This window comes from Penicillium canescens (assembly GCF_028828765.1).
Source record: "Penicillium canescens strain IBT 15451 chromosome Unknown utg000002l_segment0_segment0, whole genome shotgun sequence".
NCBI lineage: Eukaryota > Fungi > Ascomycota > Eurotiomycetes > Eurotiales > Aspergillaceae > Penicillium > Penicillium canescens.
In genome coordinates this window covers 928,368-945,500 of record NW_026703964.1, presented here as the reverse complement: position 1 = coordinate 945,500, position 17,133 = coordinate 928,368, and the positions used below count along the sequence as shown (strand labels likewise).

Below are 17,133 nucleotides of genomic sequence, written 5' to 3'. Positions count from 1 at the left end.
GCTATAGTATACATATACGTTACATGCATACTATTCAAACACCCTGGCCTTGGCTGAGATGATATTCAGGGGTGTACACAAGTGTGGAACATTTACCTCAGATGCGACATATTGCGTGCTTGTCGTAATAGAGTACGCAAGTCCTGGCTCCTTTTTATGTGAAAGACCATATTCAGGGTCTAGGAAAGTTGGGCTAGAAACCCCCTTGTGCGTTTCTAGCGCCTGGGTCTCGCGGGATGATGTCGATCAAGGATCTCCCGGACGGCGGACCGTTAACCCGAGCGTGGATCGATAGTTCGTCCGGTGGAAAATGCCAAGAGCTTGGATTCATCATCACGTTCCGTGACGGGTGTGGCGTATGAAGATCAAACTCAGGGTCCTTGATCTACAGTTGGCGCGATCGTGTGGATTAAGGTGCAAATAATTGTCTACGTGTAGTGGAGACCGCCACCAATGAAAATCATCAGTGAAAGTCGGTCTGCAAAGGGGTGTGTTTATAAATAGCAAATATTCTATTTTCTGTATGGCTCACATATGTGGTTTGGAGGTCTGTCGACGGAAAGTTGAGTTGAGAAGTTTGATCGACGGACTGGGGCCTATTATGTGACAAGAAGCAATGCAATGCGTGCAGGCTTGACGTACGCTTTACAGCAAGGAGTTGGAGGTTGGAATGCACATGTGCGTGGTTATTTGACAGGCTCTCCTTATCCTTCGGCAAACGTCGAGCATCTAGTTAGCTAACTAGCAAGATGGAAAGATATTGACTTCTCTGTCTAAATAGTAATAGCTCTTAATTTATTTGACTCGCAACTTGTCTCTCTACTTTAGTTAGAAACATTGCTCGGACAGGTGCTTCATAGGGTCTCCATTTATGGCAAGACATATCCTCCGTCAATTATCACATCACTTCCAGTCATGTAAGTGGAAGCATCACTGGCCAGGTACAAATATAATCCCTTGATCTCTTTTACATGACCCTGTCTTCCAAGCGACGACATACGGTACGCCTCGTGGACGGTTTGGGGGCTCGCACCCATCTTGGTATCGAAGAAGCCTGGCGAGACAATGTTGACACGTGCAAACTCCCGCCATTCACGGGCTAGTGACTTTCCAAAGTGGGTTACATATGCCTTGGTTGCATTATAGACGGGCTGATCAGTTGGGGCGTTCACAATGTGCGCACTCATGCTCGAGGTGATGATCAGATTGCCATAGCCCTGGCGTGCGAACACCTCGCCTGCATATTTCGCACAATAAACGATTCCATCGACTATAAAGGGGGTTAGTAAAGCGGTGATTTATCAATATAGGGAACATTCCCCTACCATTCACAGACATCTGCTTCCGGTATTCATCCAGGTTTTGTTCCAAAATGGGCTTTGAAATCGCCATGCCTTTTTGAAAATCAGCTGATTATCCAGTTGAACATTTCAGATTGCACCTACCAGCATTAGCAACGAATACATCCATCTTGCCAAAGTCCTTCACAACTTTGGCAATTGTTTCCGAGACTTGAGTAGAGTCCGAAACTTCATAGAGGTTAAACCTATGATCCCTTGTGGTTTGAGGCACTGGAACTGCTCACCATCAACCTTATATGCAGAAGCCTTGATACCATGCTGTTTTTCTAATTCCTGGGCCTTCTCAATGGCGACGTTATTTCTGGGGATGGTCAGCAACTTCAAATTAGACACCATCGGATCAGGCATAACCTACGAATTATACCACAGGGCAACATGGGCACCTGCTTCAGCCATAGCCTGCGAAATCGCATGACCAAGTCCATCGGCAGCGCCAGTGACGGCAACCACCTTCCCCTTCATTTGAAACTGCTCCATAACATTTGATGGCGTGTCGGGGAACGGCCGGGGGAAGCCGGGCCGGACTCTCGCACAATCTTCGAAGGTCATAGACATCTTGGTGGAGTTATATTGGTGCTATGAACATGTTCTGAGGAAGGTAGCCACATTGGGGGCCTGATCTTCTTTATAATGCCGCCAACTTGGAAGCGACATAACCGGACTGACCCACTATCGGTGCAGTGTTGGCCGAGATGTGCTGTATGGAGACATGTCAGAGTCTTATGATATTATACTTTTAGACTCGTCTTTAATACGGAACCTTTAGTCTTTTATCACGGATTGCTTAACTACGAAGTTCAACACAAGTAAAAGTAAGAAAGTATTGCATACACCCGACTCAGACGTTGTATTGGGAATCTGGGGGCATAATGCGGGGATTCTCGAGCAAGAAATGTGCCGTGTAATGTACTCTTTTATTTCATTTATCTACTTTATCAGCTTAGAAGTCAAAAATGATCTCGTTAATTATTGGAAAATGCCATTTCGGAGGCATTCTGCCTGTCTTAAGATGAGGGGAACTTCGTCGGTTCCCTGTGCCCCGAGATAGATGGGTCAAAACCCTGACAAATCAGCGTTTAAAGGGGAGATCTTGGCGAAAAGGTGTTCAGTGCGGTCGATCCCCTCGGTTTAGAGAATAGCGTAGTCAGCTGGAGCTGGTGGTATTCGTATCAAGGTAGATTGGACTATAATAATAACAAGATGCACGATATATATCGCAATCCTGAACAACACCCAACAATGCCATTTCTCTGAGAGAATATTAGCACCGAAAGGGTCCTCTGTATAGCACAGAATAGCATTCCATGATAGAAACAAATTTGCAGTGCTTTCAAGAGATGATCACTGCCTGGCTTCCCCGCGCCATAGTTCGGAATATCAAATATCCCGTGATCGGACGACAGTAGACCGATGCAATCATTCATGGAACCTGTAACGTCCACTCACTCACAGATTGTACTGTTGCGAAAGAATTACGTGTTCGAACTTTACGCGCCATCATATTGACTATTTTTTGGTATGACTGATCGTACACTGGTCGCCGGAATCCTCCGCTATGCCCAAGTCTAAGCCTGCAGCGTCCGGGTCTCACGATCTTCGAGCGGTATTTATTTTGGTTAATTTAATTACTTCAATTTAACTGACGAAGGACAGTGCACCGAATGCCGGGTGAGTATCACGACATACTTCTTATATGATCAACTAGTGACCGGAATGAGCAGAAACGCAAAAGCAAAGTATTGTGAAACTTGGCCCCTTATACTGTTTCCCCTATGTTGACCAAAACAAGTGCTCTGGAATATCACCTTGCTCTTACTGTACTCGAGCAAATAAGCGCTGTATTTTCGGGCCACCCCCATCCCGGACTCCACTAACGAGAAAGTATGTTACATATTACTATGATCAACTCATCACTGACACCATGTAGGAACCTGGACGCTATTGAACTTCGATGTGCAGGGTTAGTATCTTTGATACAGCGGCTGGACCCTGATGTTGACATAGAGTCTCTGCTGGAAACAATACTACGGAACCCTGATCAGGATTTTCAAGTATCTGCTGAAAGTTCTCGAAGTCTGAATCCTGGCCTGGAAAACAGTACTTTATCCGATCAAACTGAGTGGAATGAGAGCTCATTAATTTCTCCATCACAGACGCAAGATGTTCCGCTGGATGGAATGGCAACGTTGCCAAGTAGAAGGGCTGAATCTGGCTACCTTGGTAGGTCCACATGGTGGTCGGTCAGAACCAACACTAACTAGGGACCAGGAAATAGCTCGGGCTCTAACATCTTGAGGACTATCTCAGATCTTCTGCCCGTGAAGAGCCTCAGGTCGCGAGCGAGCCAACAGGGGCAGTCCTCACCTGCAGACACCAATCATACTGGTAGCCCGACAATGCCTATAAATCTCGCGGATACTACCACAATGAATGGTCTGATTGACGCATATTTTATGTGGTACAATCCATCTTACCCTATTATACACGAGAAAACCTTTAGAGAGGAATACCAAAATCGGCACCATATTCATCCTCGGTCAAGCTGGCATTCGATATTCTTTCTTGTGTTGGCGATTGGTCACTGGACATTGACTGAGGATTCTGAGGCCGAGCAGTCAAGATATTATACTGCTGCACGTTCACGCATGTCAATGCGGATGCTGGAGTCCGGAAATCTCCTTACTGTTCAAGCATTCTTATTAATGGTCTGTTAGCAGATGATGCCCGACTATCATATCGATTATATTTGCTGATTTAAAGATAGGGCAACTACCTACAAAAGAGGGATAGGCCAAACACAGGATATAACTTCATCGGTATCGCATATCGAATGGCACTCGGTCTGGGACTTCACCGAGAACCGCCTGGGGGAATGACAAGCTCCGAGCCCTTTTCCAATCAACGCCGACGAGTTATATGGTGGATTGCTTATTCCTTTGATAGTGGCTTCAGCTTCACTACGGGAAGGCCTATCATGGTATCTGATTCTTTCATTGAGACTAAGCTTCCACGAAACGTAGACGACTCGGTAAGTGTAAGACGTTGTTTTTGCAGTCACTATTTCACTAGTTCTGAGATCCCTATATAGACGTGCACGTTGGAGGCGGCTATTCCTGATGCAACTGAATACCCTACTTCCTACTCTGCGATTATTGCCCAATCTCGCATGGCATCAATTGGGAATGTTGTTTTCAGTGAGATAATTTCCTCCTCGAACCAAAGCCTCTTGGACCTGAGGATTTCGCGCTCTATCGACAACCAACTTAAAGCCTGGAAACTCTCACTCCCCTCTTACTTCGCGGTACAAAGTGTTCCAGAATGGTTCCGTGGCCCACGAGCGATTGTCCTATGGAAAGAAGAAAACATTCGATTGCTGCTATGGTGGGGTACTAAGCGAATGTGCACATCACCGTCTGATCACGAAGAGGCACAGAACATGTGCAACTTCACGGCAGTTGAGACGATTCAAGATATCTCAAACTTTTGTCGTGACAACTCGGAGATACTGCACACTGGCATTAGCTGGTATGCTACATACTACCTCTTCCAAGCGGCTGTTGTTCTGAGCATCCACCACCTTCGTCCTATCGGATCTATTAATAGAGGCTTAGGGGAGGTAAGTCAAGAGCTTTGGTTCTCTTCCATTACAAGATCTCGTGACTGTTTGGCTTCCTTGAGCCGAACCAATACGGCTGCAACGCGGTGTCTCGAGGTTCTTGAAAGAATAAGCGACCAACCTCAGCATGCCCAACACCACTCATCTTTGGCCTCAGAATCGCAGGCGAATCGTCAACCAGAAATTGTACAGCACGAAACTGTCCCCGGCGATGTAGAGGTTCCTTCCACGATGCTAGCTGTTGACCCTACACTTCAAATGCTTTTCGAGGATACTTTGTGGGATAAAGACCTTTTTCAAGGCCTCGATGGTTTTCCCAGCACAGGCGAGGGGGAAGCATTTGATTATGTTCCATCCAATGCTGACCAGGGGTGTCTCAGATCTTCAGACCCAGGCGGCCAGGATTTAAATTACACACAGTGAGCAAATGTAAATAACATACCGTACTGGGTGTGTGATTATCCGGTCCCGCGGGCCATAGGGTCAGAGTGCGCCGATAGACACGACATGAGATTTATCGGCGAAGAGTGCCCCGGGACTAAGATCATTTGTCGGCCTGTCAATGCCCGGGGTGGCTCTGGGGAACTTGTCCCCGCACCCCGGATTTCCTTGAAATACCTTGAACTTTATTTAGTATGCGTGCTTGTATAAAGCGATGTGACTATTCCTACCTACCCCTTCCTTCTATCACTGGCTTGTCCTTGGGCTGCATATCATCAAGCAAATATGGTTGCTCAAGATAATCCCTCGATTGGGGGACTAGATATCTCATACGGTCCATCAGGTCAGTTAATTTGTGGTTTCAACTGCCATTGAACACCAAGCTCATTGAAATGAATAGGCCTCAAGGGGCTTGTGAAAAGTCCTTATCTCCTTTCACAGGCATTGTTTTCTAGCATTGGAGGCTTACTTTATGGGTAAGTTGCACTTGTCCTTAGATCACTTTGTTCTGTTTTAATATGGAAGCCCTTCATAGTTACGACCAAGGTGTCATATCAGGAGTTATTGTGACGACAAGCTTTGTGAGGATTTTTTTCGTTTTCAATCTTCTAAACTTCAACTTTGCCTAGTCTAACCTAGCTTCTATCACGCCACTAGGGAAAAGAATTCCCTAAACTTGCAAGCGACCCAGGGCTTCAAGGCTGGATGGTTTCGGTCCTAACGCTGGGTGCCATGTTCGGTGCCTTTGTAAACGGCCCTATTGCCGACCGATTCTCTCGACGCTGGTCAATCTTATATGCTAACATAATCTTTCTGATCGGCTCAGCAATTCAGGCCGGCGCTGTGAACCTACCTATGATATTCATTGGGCGTTTTATTACGGGCGCGGCAATCGGCATGCTTTCGATGGTGATACCGCTATACCTGAGTGAGCTATCACCCCCAGAACTGCGTGGTAGTCTTGTTTCACTACAACAATTGGCCATCTCGTGTGGTATTATGGTTTCCTTTTGGATTGACTACGGGACACAATATATTGGCGGGACAGGTGATGGCCAGTCACAGGCTGCTTGGCGTTTACCTTTGGCCTTGCAATGTGTGCCTTCGCTGCTCCTGGCATGTGGCACTTTCATGTTGCCTTATAGCCCACGTTGGCTGATGAAAGTCGGTACGTTATAGATACGAAGGCTAATATGACCTGTCGTTTATTGCTGACTGGTTACCAAGACCGTGAAGAAGAGGCACGGGATGTCCTTTGCCGACTTCGCCGCGTCCCAGAATCTGACTATCGAATTCGCCTGGAGCTGTTGGAAATTAAAGCGGCGACTATATTTGAGCAAGAGAGCAGGGCAACAAAGTACCCGAACAGCAAGGGGAAACTTCAAGTAGCCATGCAGGAGTATAAGGATCTGTTTGTGCTGCGTCACCTTAACCGCCGCCTGTTCATCGCTTGCATGCTTCAATTTATCCAGCAGTTTACAGGTATGTGCTGCAATATCTGGTGGCGATCGAAAATCTCACAACAACAGGAATCAATGCCGTGATTTATTACGCTCCGACAATGTTTCAATCCGTACGCTGCCCCAAAGGTGGATTTGTCGAGATACTGATCAACCGTTTTTAGATCGGCCTTAGTGGAAACTCGGTCAACCTCCTCGCAACTGGTGTTGTGGGTATCATCCTATTTCTCTGTACCATTCCTACGGTTCTGTTTATCGACAGGTGAGTGCCCTCATCATATTAGTGAACGTATGCCTCCAATACTCATGGCTTCATCTTCAAGGTGGGGACGTCGTAAAATCCTGCTCTTAGGTGCAGCAGCAATGTCTATCTCCCAGCTCATTGTTGGCACTTTATATGCTGTGTATCGGAACCGTTGGGAAACAAATGTCAGTGCCGGATGGGCAGCAGCTATTTTCATTTGGGTCTATATCGCCAATTTCTCATACAGCATCGGTAAGCAATTTCCGGGGTTGGCTTCTAAGTACCTGGCTTATGGATTGATCAGGTTGTATCAACTGGATTATGCCCTCGGAGATTTTTCCTCCTGGTGTTCGTTCCAAGGGTGTGAGTATCGCTATTGCGACCAATTGGTTGACGAATGTAAGTTTCGCAAGCACCTAAGCCGTGGTATATCAATGACCTTTCTCAGTTCATCGTCGCTCTGATTACGCCGCGGATGCTCCAGTCAATCACATTTGGAACTTTCTATTTCTTCCTGGCATTTTGCGTAATCCTCTTCGTGTGGGTCATGTTCTTTGTCCCCGAAACAAAAGGGGTGCCGATCGAGGAAATGGACAAGATATTCGGTGGAAACCAGGGCCAGGCAGATATGCAGCGTATTACGGAAATTCGACACAGACTGGGTATTCTCTCTGCAGAAGAAATGGACTTAGCCAAGGCTAAGGAGGCGGATATAGACTATGCCATCGTGGAAGAACAGGAGTGAATAGCCGACGAAGCGCGGGTCACCTCCGAGGTACAAAGGTACATAAGTAGTCACTAGGTACCCAGGTAGTTAACTAAGATAAGTAAGCGAAACTTGTTAACAAAATATCTCATAAACGCCCCCCACGGGCTGACACGGCCCCAACGCTCTTTAGCGCCAGATCAACACTCACAACACCCCCGCATGTCAGACACATTGCCCACCATGGCCTCAAGTAACTCAAACTTTGACTCTTTGCAGCTTGTGAGCGAGAATATTTATCTACATGAACCTCATGAAAGTGTGGCTGGCCAGGTCACAGTTGACGGAGCGTCACCGTCAATAATCATCCTCTGCACTTGGAATGGCGGAGCAACCCCGCGGCGGATCAACAAATACATCACTCAATATCGCCAGATGTACCCAGGAGCCAGCATCCTTGTCATTACAACTACTATTTACGACACGGCATTCTGGCCGCTCCGCCTGATCCGCGCGCGTCTGCAACCAACTTGCCAAGTGATCCAACGGATTCTAGAAAAGTCGACCAATCCCGGCACTTTGCTTCATTTCTTCTCCAATGGCGGCGGTAGTATGGGTGCCCAACTGGCACTGGCAATGCAAGAGGGTGCCGACCAAGGCGCATTATTCCTCTCAAGTCTTCGTGGCGTAATCTTCGACTGTTGTCCCGGTGACGACAGCTTCGAGAAGACATATGGAGCCGTAAGACTGTCGATGGGCAAGGACACAATATCCCAACTCTACACGAAGACAATGCTCTATCCCTCGGTCGCTGTGGTTAAGATACTCCAGAACTCGGGTGTACTGCGCTCTATGCGGGACTTGCGTGAGTTACTCAATGATCCATCTACTTTTGGGAGACGGACAAGGAGGCTGTACATGTACACAAAAGAGGATAACATGGTTGGGTGGAGAGATGTGCAAACACATATTGATCAGGCCCGGGACAGGGGTTATCATGCCGATCAGGTTCTCTTTGAGCATGGGCCGCATTGTGGTTTGATAATGGAAGATTCTACGCGGTACTGGTTGGCTGTGCAGCGGTTTTGGGATGGATATGACGTTGCAGACCCTGGTGTATCTCACCCAGAGCAGATTGTTCGCAGCCGCTTGTGAGCTCTTGGTATGTGCTCTACTGCATTGGTTTCCCGATGGAGTTAAGATGATCGCTCCGATTGTGATACTCCTTGTCTCCATGAGATCATTTCTTAGCCGGCACTACCTGACGAGCGGGTTGCTGCCTATAATATACCAGACAAGATGACAAGCAAACTCTTTCCTAGGCATTATCATAGAAGACAATACCCCCGAAAAAGCACCCAGAAAAGCCCCTGAAAGGTCACCTCACCACGCCGTTTGTTCGGCACTATGTCTGCTATCCCATAGATGTGGTGATATACGTCGTGGTACATAGTCAATATTTGAAGATATGTGGCAATTGGCTATGATAGGTGTATGATGCTCAGATTCTCCGGCAGGTTCAAATAAGGAAACTGCTTGCGTACTTAATCTTTACTGGAACAACCATATGCTGGTATTTCCTCCTGCAGAAGTTGAAACGCATGACATGAAGCTACGGTTTATTGTCATCGTATTCGCTGCTATCGACGGGGAACACCCTGCTTGACACATCGGATAGCTGAGATACGACGACGTAAGCAGCTTTGGCTAAGACATCCAGCATATCAGAGTAGCTAGTTCACGCACCTGTCATACCGCACTTACTTACCTAGGGAGGTAGTAAACGTGAAAGTCACTAGAGTCCTGTGTGGCAAGATACTAGTCATTTACGCAGATATGGACCCCGATTTGGATTGGACTGATCATAAGAGACAGGCAACTGACAAACAAATGTCTGTATCGAGTCTGTGGCGTCGTCAGCCTCTAAGTGGCTTTTTGATGGGATGTGGTAGGGTGATACAACCTTGTCGATCTTGCGCATAGCTCCCCTTCGCGTAATTTTTGAACGACACGTTAGACATGGTTGGGTAAAATGTGTCCTTATGATGCAGATAGACAGGTTAATACAAGGATGAGATTGGCTACGAGGCGAAAAGAATATATCCACCACAACGGTGCAATAAGAATCGAAGTGACAAAATGTGGGTGATGAGATTAATATAAAAACCCGGGTAGGATTGCCAAAGACGAAGAATTACGAAGAGCCTTAACATTGGAATGCACTTATATTTATCGCACCTTCAAAGATTATTTGTCTCTTAACGACCTTTGACCGGATTCACCATGCATCTTGCTGAGGTATACATCTGTTAAACCTTATTTACTACTGCCTCTCACTAACAAGGATGTTCTCAATATCTAGTATCTCTTTCGTCGTATTCACCAACTCGGTATTGAGTCGGTCTTCGGTGTCCCCGGTGATTTCAATTTGACATGCCTCGACTACGTTGATACATGTGGGCTAAGCTGGGTTGGGAACGCCAATGAACTCAATGCTGGTAAGTAAATTGATGCCATTCAATTTAGTTAGGTTCCAAGCTCACAAATATATTACAATAGGATATGCAGCCGATGGATACGCGCGCATAAGAGGAATATCGGCGATCGCAACTACCCTAGGTGTAGGGGAGCTCTCCGCCATCAATGCTATAGCAGGCTCAAGCGCTGAGCTTGTACCTGTGATCCACATCGTTGGATACCCGTCGACAACAGCCATGGATAAGGGAGACTTACTGCATCATACACTGGCAGATGGAGATTTTGGGCGATTCGCCAAAATGAGCGAAAAGATCTCAAGCGCCGTGGTGATCCTGAAAGACAAGTCAACTGCGTCGAAATGCATCGACGAGACTATCACCGAGTGCTACCGCTCCAGCAAGCCTGTCTATATTGGATTCCCCATGGATCTCGTTCAGGCGGAAGTAGACCCATCTCCGCTTGAGCGTCCACTGGGCCTCGAAGAACCCGCATCCAATCCCATGGCAGTGGAAGAGAATGTCGTGAATATGGCTCTCGATCAGATCTTGGGAGCCCAGAACCCGATTATCATTGTTGATGGTTTGGGCGGCAAACCACAAGTCCTGAAGTCGACCAGATCATTGGTTGAGAAGTCGGGTCTGCCTTGCTTTATTATGCCGATGGCCAAGGGCATCGTGGATGAAAGCCTAATCAACTACCGCGGTGTATACGCAGAGAGGATCTCGGAACCTGGTGTGTTCGAGCAAGTCCAGCTCAGTGATCTGATCTTAGTGATTGGACCACGTCCGACAGATCTCAATACAGCGGGCTTTATGACAGACATGCCTCATATTGAGACCATCAAATTCGGACGTGATACAGTGCAGATGCGAGGTCAAGAGTTTACTAGTCTCAAAATGAGTGGCGTTCTCACCAAGCTCAGTGAGGCCTTTGATGGTCGCATGTCACCGTCCAACTCCTCGGCATCTACGCCAGCACGCGAAGTCAGCGTCACTTCTGAGAGAGATAATTCAGTCTCGTCCGCTTCCACGCTGTCCAAGGGAAGCATTTATTGGGATCATGCACTTGACTTCCAGGGCGGTATTCTCGACAAGTCATCTCCCCTAACACAAGAATGGGTCTGGCAACGGATCAGCACCTGGCTAGAGGAAGACGATATTATAGCCGCGGACGTTGGTACTTCGCTCTTCGGCACCACATGGACCCGATACCCACGAGGAGTAGTCTTGCTATCGCAATACCTTTGGTGCTCAATTGGATACGCAGTCGGCGCAGCCGTAGGAGCTGCTATAGCCGCACGCGAAGATGAGGAAAAGTCCAACGCCCTTCGCCGACGCACTATTCTTCTCACGGGAGATGGTAGCCTCCAGATGACTGCACAAGAGGTCAGCACTATGGTCCGCCGGAAGCTCCCGATTATCCTGTTTGTCGTCAATAATGAAGGCTACACAGTTGAACGTATAGTCCACGGCGAAGATCAGGAGTATAACGATATCCAACCCTGGGACTACAAGCTACTCCCTACTGTCTTCCAAGCCGCACCTGATACCGTACGTACCTATGATGTTCGGACCAGGGCCGAGTTGGATATGCTTCTTGCCGATCCTCAGTTTGGACCTGCTGAGAACTTTGATAAGAAGAATCCGGCCCCATTGCGACTTGTGGAGTTGCATATGCCGAAGGATGATGCACCGGTGTCTCTGCGTGGCATGATTGATGCAGTCACAAGACGGAAGTGACATGACACGTTTACTTATAACTATTGATTGTATGTAATGACTGTTTGCCTTTTTGTACGTGGGTTTCGGGTATTAGACAGGTTAGAGAAAAATCACTACTAGTATTCCATATGAAGGTCTTCTTTGTACCCACGGTAGTAACAACAGGGCTCATAATTGTGTATACAGTGCCACTAGTGAAGTACAAGCCAATACACTCAATCCTCGAAGCGAATAACCGTTTTACGCATTGTTTTCGTCCTGCTTTGGCCTCTCTTCTTCACCTCTTTTTTGTCTATTTTCGAGTGCCTCAGGTTTATCATGTAGACTCTATAAGGTGGGGTTGTGGAAGGACGTATAGCCTATAGCTGTATATAAAGACAATGACGTCGAAAGCAATAGGGCTTAGAGGAAACGACGTGCTAATTTTGTTTAACGCTGGGATATCAAGTTGGACTTGCAATCTGCAACATGATTCCCAAAGTCTGTGTCCTATGATCATTGGTTTCCAGGTCAAGGATTTATTGGAACAACTGATGTTATATACATGGGCCAACTGTGCCGGTTGTTCCACTAGGTGAGTAGAGGATCCGCCAGATGCCTGCAGTAAGTAGGTGGGTTCCAACCTTCTAACGTATAGTGAAATTGCCGGGGCGCTGCTTGGCTTTGGTGACTACGTGACTCTTTTCGTGGGATGACAAAGTCGACTACTCTAATGGTTTGGCTGCAACTGCCTTGGAGCCGGCCGGGAGAGCAAAGACCTTCCCTGGATTCAAAATCCATCTATGAGAAGTCAGTCTGTGCTCCTGTTAAAGAAAAAGAACTGAGGCTTACTTTGGATCCAAAGCCTGTTTCAGCCGCTTCATTACCTCGATCGTGTCGCCTCCCAACTCATCAACGAGGGAATTCTGAATGCGTTAGTCTCCGTCTCGGTACAAGAAGAGGGTGAGCTCACCATTTTCCCCATCCCAATGGCATGCTCGCCGGAAACCGTGCCGTCCATCTCCAGAGCTCGTCCTACCATCTTGTACGCCGCATCCTGCACTGCAGCCTTCTGGGCTGTATTCTTGGGATCGTACATCATCGCCTCGTGGAAGTTTCCGTCTCCAACATGCCCGACAATACTGGCAAAGACACCCAAGCTCTCTGCGTCTTTTTTAGATAGCTCGATAATCTCTGCTAGGCGAGAAATGGGAACAGCTACATCGGTTGACCAAAGCGCATGCCCTTCTGGCTTGATAGACGTCATTGTCCAAAGGGCTTCCTTCCTTGCTGCCCAGAGATCTGTCTCTTCCTGTTTACTTCTCGCGAAGTAGGACCTTCCCGGGTTGCAAGACTTGATTAGGTTCTGGAGCTGAGATATATCTGCTTGGACACCCTCCTGTGTAGGGCCCGAGAACTTAAGGAAGAGTGTCGGAGACTCATCCAGATTCTTCATCCGTACTGACTCGCTCCCATGCCGGTTGACAACCTGCATTTGAACATCATCCATAAGCTCCAATGCGGCCAATTGCAGACCGGAGCGGATGACCTTGGTCGCAGCAGACGCTGCGTCCTTAACAGTAGGGAAAGAGATGACGGCGACACTAGTCTCTTTTGGCACCACGGCCAACTTCAGTGTAATTTCAGTGATGATACCCAGTGTGCCCTCTGCTCCGACAAAAAGTGAGGTCAAATTGTACCCGGCGGACGTCTTACGAGGCCGTCGCCTTGTCTTGATGACTTGGCCGTCAGCAAGGACGACAGTCACGTTAAGAACCCAATCTTTCATAGTACCATAGCGGAAGGCATTTGTACCACTGCAGTTAGTTGAAACCATGCCGCCAATGGTTGCAGTCGGGGAGGGATCTAGCGGGAGAAACAAGCCCTCGGCTTCTAGGCTTTTGTTCAAGTCAACCCAGTTGACTCCAGGCTGCACGACCACGTCCATGTCATCGGGATGGGTGGCAACGACCTTGTCCATGTACGTGAAGTCTATGACTATGCCACTGTGCGGTGATGAGAAGCTGCCCTCGATGGACGATCCAGCTCCAAATGCCACTTCAATCAGTCAGACTATGTCCTCGCCAACGCACGCCTCATTGGAATACTTACCTATTGGGACACCGTGCTTGCTACAGATAGTTGCAATCTTGGACACATCTTCAGTAGACCTAGGATAGACGATGGCCACCGCGCGTCCCGTCGAGTTTGTGGAAGCCCAGTCTGAAAAGCCGTGTGTCTCAATATCGTCGTTGTCGTAGCTTACTGAATCCTCTCCTAGAATGCTTGAGATCTCATGCGCTGCCTGATGTAATCCATCCACAGTCAGCAAATGCTATAAGATGACATTCGATTGTATGGTAGACTTGCTGATATCATGGTCGCCTTCCGGGGATACTGAACCGACGTTAAACTACCCGACAGAGGCGACGGAGAGAACTGTGTCGCAAAGCCATATCCAGCTGCCATCGAAAGAACAGCTGTGAGCCCCAGGAGGGAGATAACTGAGCCTGCTGGCTTGGCTGAATTGCTCGAGTAGGGTCTTGATAGCACTCTAAGCTGCTTCTGTTTCGGCGCGTGTCGACTCAGGCTCTGTCGCCATAGACCCTGGATGCGTACAGTCTTGAGCATTGTGCTAAACATCGGAGTCTTTGACACAATTGCGTCCAGACTTAATTACAGAACTAAGATATTGGCCCGGGGTAGAAAGCTGTAAAATTGCCACCACTAATCAGGGAGCGTTCAAAGCGAACCAAAGCTTTGTCCTTGATATGGCGATCTGAGCGAGGACAGCAGCACCGCGCAACTCAGAGATATGTCAATTTGCATCCGCCTGCCGCGCCCCTGTGACGAGGAGATAGGACTGCTTATCGACGGGCAATAATAAGGTGGGTTCGTCCTTCCGCAGATCCGTTTCCGTGCCGACGAGATTTGTGGATTGGGCGGCCCGCTTTCCGAACTTCTGACCAATCAGGGGGATCCGCCTCATAGGTCCAAGGTCCATTGGCCATGGCTCTTGGTGTCTGCGACACAAAGTGAAGCTCGAACTTGGATCGAATCTCAGCTCGTTTAGATAGGGGAGTTTCCCAGGCTTGGTGCATAAAGGTCTCTCCAGGAACCTTCTTCCACGCCAAATACACTGGGCACCCTTTAAGGACGTTCGCCAACATGCTCTGTTTGGCAAGCTGATAGCCCAGTGACTCGGGAACAACAGGGCAATCTCGTTGCTGTAAGGCCTCTAAAATGATCAACTCTTGCGATCCATATGGTTCAACAGCTTGTGGTTTCGATCTTCGGGATCGTCACGATCAGATCCAGCGAAAGAAACCTGCTTGTGAATTCTCAGAACGGCGAGCTTTTTTTCGTTATTGGAGGAGCGACAGCGAAACTCCCCACGTGCGTATGATATGGTCATACCGTTGACCGTTTCGAATTCGTTCGTCACCTTGACAGCCTCTTCAATCTTCTCGGTAATTTCCCAAGCCTTGGAAACAGGGCCAGTAGGTGGTGGCAGCCACAGGTCGACGGTGACCTTGGTGCAGAGAAGCTGGAGGAGATACACTGGGGTACTCATTGTGGTCAAGGATAAGTAAAAAAAGAAGGCAAGGACTGCGAATGATGTGAAATGTGGGGTATTAGATGTAGATGATGGAGAAGGCTTAAGTAGTGCAGTGAAAGAACAAGTCCACTCAAGATCAAGTTGTTGGTCAAAGTCTAAACTAGAGATCCGAGCTCTGCACAACGCGAGTCACTCCCAAGGGCCACAACCCGGCAGGCAATTCGTGGGGAGCCTCTGTATGAAATGGTTTATATACGCAAGAATTAGAAGTTCGTTTCATTATGAGTATTGGTTGTAGTGACGTTTTGTCTTTTTGCGTCTCGCAGGTTTCGGGTATTAGACTGGTTAGAGAATAATTTGCCTTGGTATTCGACACAACAGGCAGGGGTCATAGCCATGTATGCAGTGTCATGAAGTATTGGGCAGTCTCTAAACGAAGCCTCCAATCGAGTACACTGTTTTATTTATTGTTTTTGCCCTACTTTGGCCTCTCTTTTTTTCACCTCTTTCTTGGACCATTTTCGAGTGCCTCGGGTCCATCAACTAGATTGTATAAAGGTAGAGGGTGTGAAAGGAATTATGGCCTATGATTGTATGAAGGACTTCCAAGTACCCACGGTAATTCTCAATAATAGCATATAAAAACACAATGACGTCGAAAAGCAGTAGGGCTGAGAGGGAAACGATGTGCCAAGTTTGTTCAAAGCTTGGTCAAAGCTTGGCGGTCCACTTCCTAATACTTCCGATGTGGAACTGCAGATATTACCCCTAACAGTCGGCATCTGAACACCTGAGAGTAATCTACCTGAGCCACCGATGTCATGTTTCGTGGCGGAAACTCTCTAGGTCCCTAATCCCAGAGTATTGAACCGTATCAAGAAGAGCTGAAGCCACAGGAGCGAGGTTTGCCTCACTTTCGTGCCGCCCCACCACAGAACACGGCTGCCTGTGGTAATTCCAGTGGCCTATCAGTTTCTGAGACACGTCCGGTGTCCCCGATTAGAGTGTACGACTGGCAGGGGCTTTTAGATTAGAAAACGAGAAGGAAATTAGCTGAGGCTGATCCGTTTTGCTGACCTTTATCTGTGCCGTCCCCCTCTTTCTAAACTCTACTGTTTTCTACAACTCTCAACTTCCCCTAATTTTCTAAACATCTTTCCAATATTTCTTCACAATGTTCGGTTGGTTCAAGTCTTCGAACGAGTCTAAGCCCACCCAGGAGGGTACCTGGGACGCGGCCACCATGACCATGCGCCAGCCCTCCAACACCGAGGAGATGACTGCCAACCAGGTCATCTCTCAGCAGCCGGTAAGGCCTCACTCTGCATCAAAAGCATGAACTAATCAGACAATCTTGTTCTAGAACCCCGAGTCCATGAAGATGGAACTGCGCGGCGGAGGTGAGGGTGGTGATATTTGCTGTGGAATGTAAGTATCACACCTTGGCCTGGTGCACAAACCTAGGTGCTAATTATGATATTATAGCTGCGCTGGTCTCGCCTGCATCGAATGCTGCGAGTGCTGCTGCTAAGCGCATCACTGTACGACGAACCACACACCTTGATTGA

The 17,133-nt window shown here is 47.9% G+C and overlaps 8 protein-coding genes across 8 annotated transcripts; 5 read left to right on the top strand and 3 right to left on the bottom strand.

The window, feature by feature from the left end:
- Nucleotides 1–869: 869 nt before the first annotated feature.
- On the bottom strand, nucleotides 870–1,916 carry N7446_001544 (uncharacterized protein; the record flags this gene model as incomplete). Its single annotated transcript, XM_058510293.1, has 5 exons — nucleotides 870–1,270; nucleotides 1,326–1,394; nucleotides 1,446–1,529; nucleotides 1,586–1,662; nucleotides 1,717–1,916. The coding sequence occupies 5 exons, from the start codon at nucleotides 1,914–1,916 to the stop codon at nucleotides 870–872; spliced, it is 831 nt and encodes a 276-aa protein (XP_058375829.1).
- A 1,000-nt stretch (nucleotides 1,917–2,916) lies between these two features.
- On the top strand, nucleotides 2,917–5,400 carry N7446_001543 (uncharacterized protein; the record flags this gene model as incomplete). The annotated part of the gene is made up of 8 exons (XM_058510292.1): nucleotides 2,917–2,964; nucleotides 3,015–3,029; nucleotides 3,083–3,097; nucleotides 3,151–3,242; nucleotides 3,289–3,581; nucleotides 3,630–4,066; nucleotides 4,126–4,389; nucleotides 4,450–5,400. The coding sequence occupies 8 exons, from the start codon at nucleotides 2,917–2,919 to the stop codon at nucleotides 5,398–5,400; spliced, it is 2,115 nt and encodes a 704-aa protein (XP_058375828.1).
- Nucleotides 5,401–5,703: 303 nt separating this feature from the next.
- Nucleotides 5,704–7,867, top strand: N7446_001542 (sugar porter family MFS transporter; the record flags this gene model as incomplete). Its single annotated transcript, XM_058510291.1, has 10 exons — nucleotides 5,704–5,761; nucleotides 5,819–5,894; nucleotides 5,954–5,999; nucleotides 6,076–6,586; nucleotides 6,646–6,900; nucleotides 6,948–6,991; nucleotides 7,043–7,140; nucleotides 7,202–7,374; nucleotides 7,427–7,521; nucleotides 7,571–7,867. The coding sequence occupies 10 exons, from the start codon at nucleotides 5,704–5,706 to the stop codon at nucleotides 7,865–7,867; spliced, it is 1,653 nt and encodes a 550-aa protein (XP_058375827.1).
- Nucleotides 7,868–8,071: 204 nt separating this feature from the next.
- N7446_001541 (TMEM53 family protein) lies at nucleotides 8,072–8,983 on the top strand (the record flags this gene model as incomplete). Its single annotated transcript, XM_058510290.1, has 1 exon — nucleotides 8,072–8,983. One exon carries the CDS (start codon nucleotides 8,072–8,074, stop codon nucleotides 8,981–8,983), a length of 912 nt encoding a protein of 303 aa, XP_058375826.1.
- A 1,128-nt stretch (nucleotides 8,984–10,111) lies between these two features.
- Nucleotides 10,112–12,045, top strand: N7446_001540 (alpha-keto acid decarboxylase family protein; the record flags this gene model as incomplete). The annotated part of the gene is made up of 3 exons (XM_058510289.1): nucleotides 10,112–10,126; nucleotides 10,191–10,326; nucleotides 10,388–12,045. 3 exons carry the CDS (start codon nucleotides 10,112–10,114, stop codon nucleotides 12,043–12,045), a joined length of 1,809 nt encoding a protein of 602 aa, XP_058375825.1.
- A 686-nt stretch (nucleotides 12,046–12,731) lies between these two features.
- On the bottom strand, nucleotides 12,732–14,637 carry N7446_001539 (FAD-binding oxidoreductase; the record flags this gene model as incomplete). Its single annotated transcript, XM_058510288.1, has 5 exons — nucleotides 12,732–12,807; nucleotides 12,859–12,932; nucleotides 12,980–14,064; nucleotides 14,119–14,283; nucleotides 14,424–14,637. The coding sequence occupies 5 exons, from the start codon at nucleotides 14,635–14,637 to the stop codon at nucleotides 12,732–12,734; spliced, it is 1,614 nt and encodes a 537-aa protein (XP_058375824.1).
- A 616-nt stretch (nucleotides 14,638–15,253) lies between these two features.
- N7446_001538 (uncharacterized protein) lies at nucleotides 15,254–15,580 on the bottom strand (the record flags this gene model as incomplete). Its single annotated transcript, XM_058510287.1, has 1 exon — nucleotides 15,254–15,580. The coding sequence occupies one exon, from the start codon at nucleotides 15,578–15,580 to the stop codon at nucleotides 15,254–15,256; it is 327 nt and encodes a 108-aa protein (XP_058375823.1).
- Nucleotides 15,581–16,739: 1,159 nt separating this feature from the next.
- On the top strand, nucleotides 16,740–17,096 carry N7446_001537 (uncharacterized protein; the record flags this gene model as incomplete). The annotated part of the gene is made up of 3 exons (XM_058510286.1): nucleotides 16,740–16,874; nucleotides 16,929–16,993; nucleotides 17,051–17,096. The coding sequence occupies 3 exons, from the start codon at nucleotides 16,740–16,742 to the stop codon at nucleotides 17,094–17,096; spliced, it is 246 nt and encodes an 81-aa protein (XP_058375822.1).
- Between the last annotated feature and the right edge of the window lie 37 nt (nucleotides 17,097–17,133).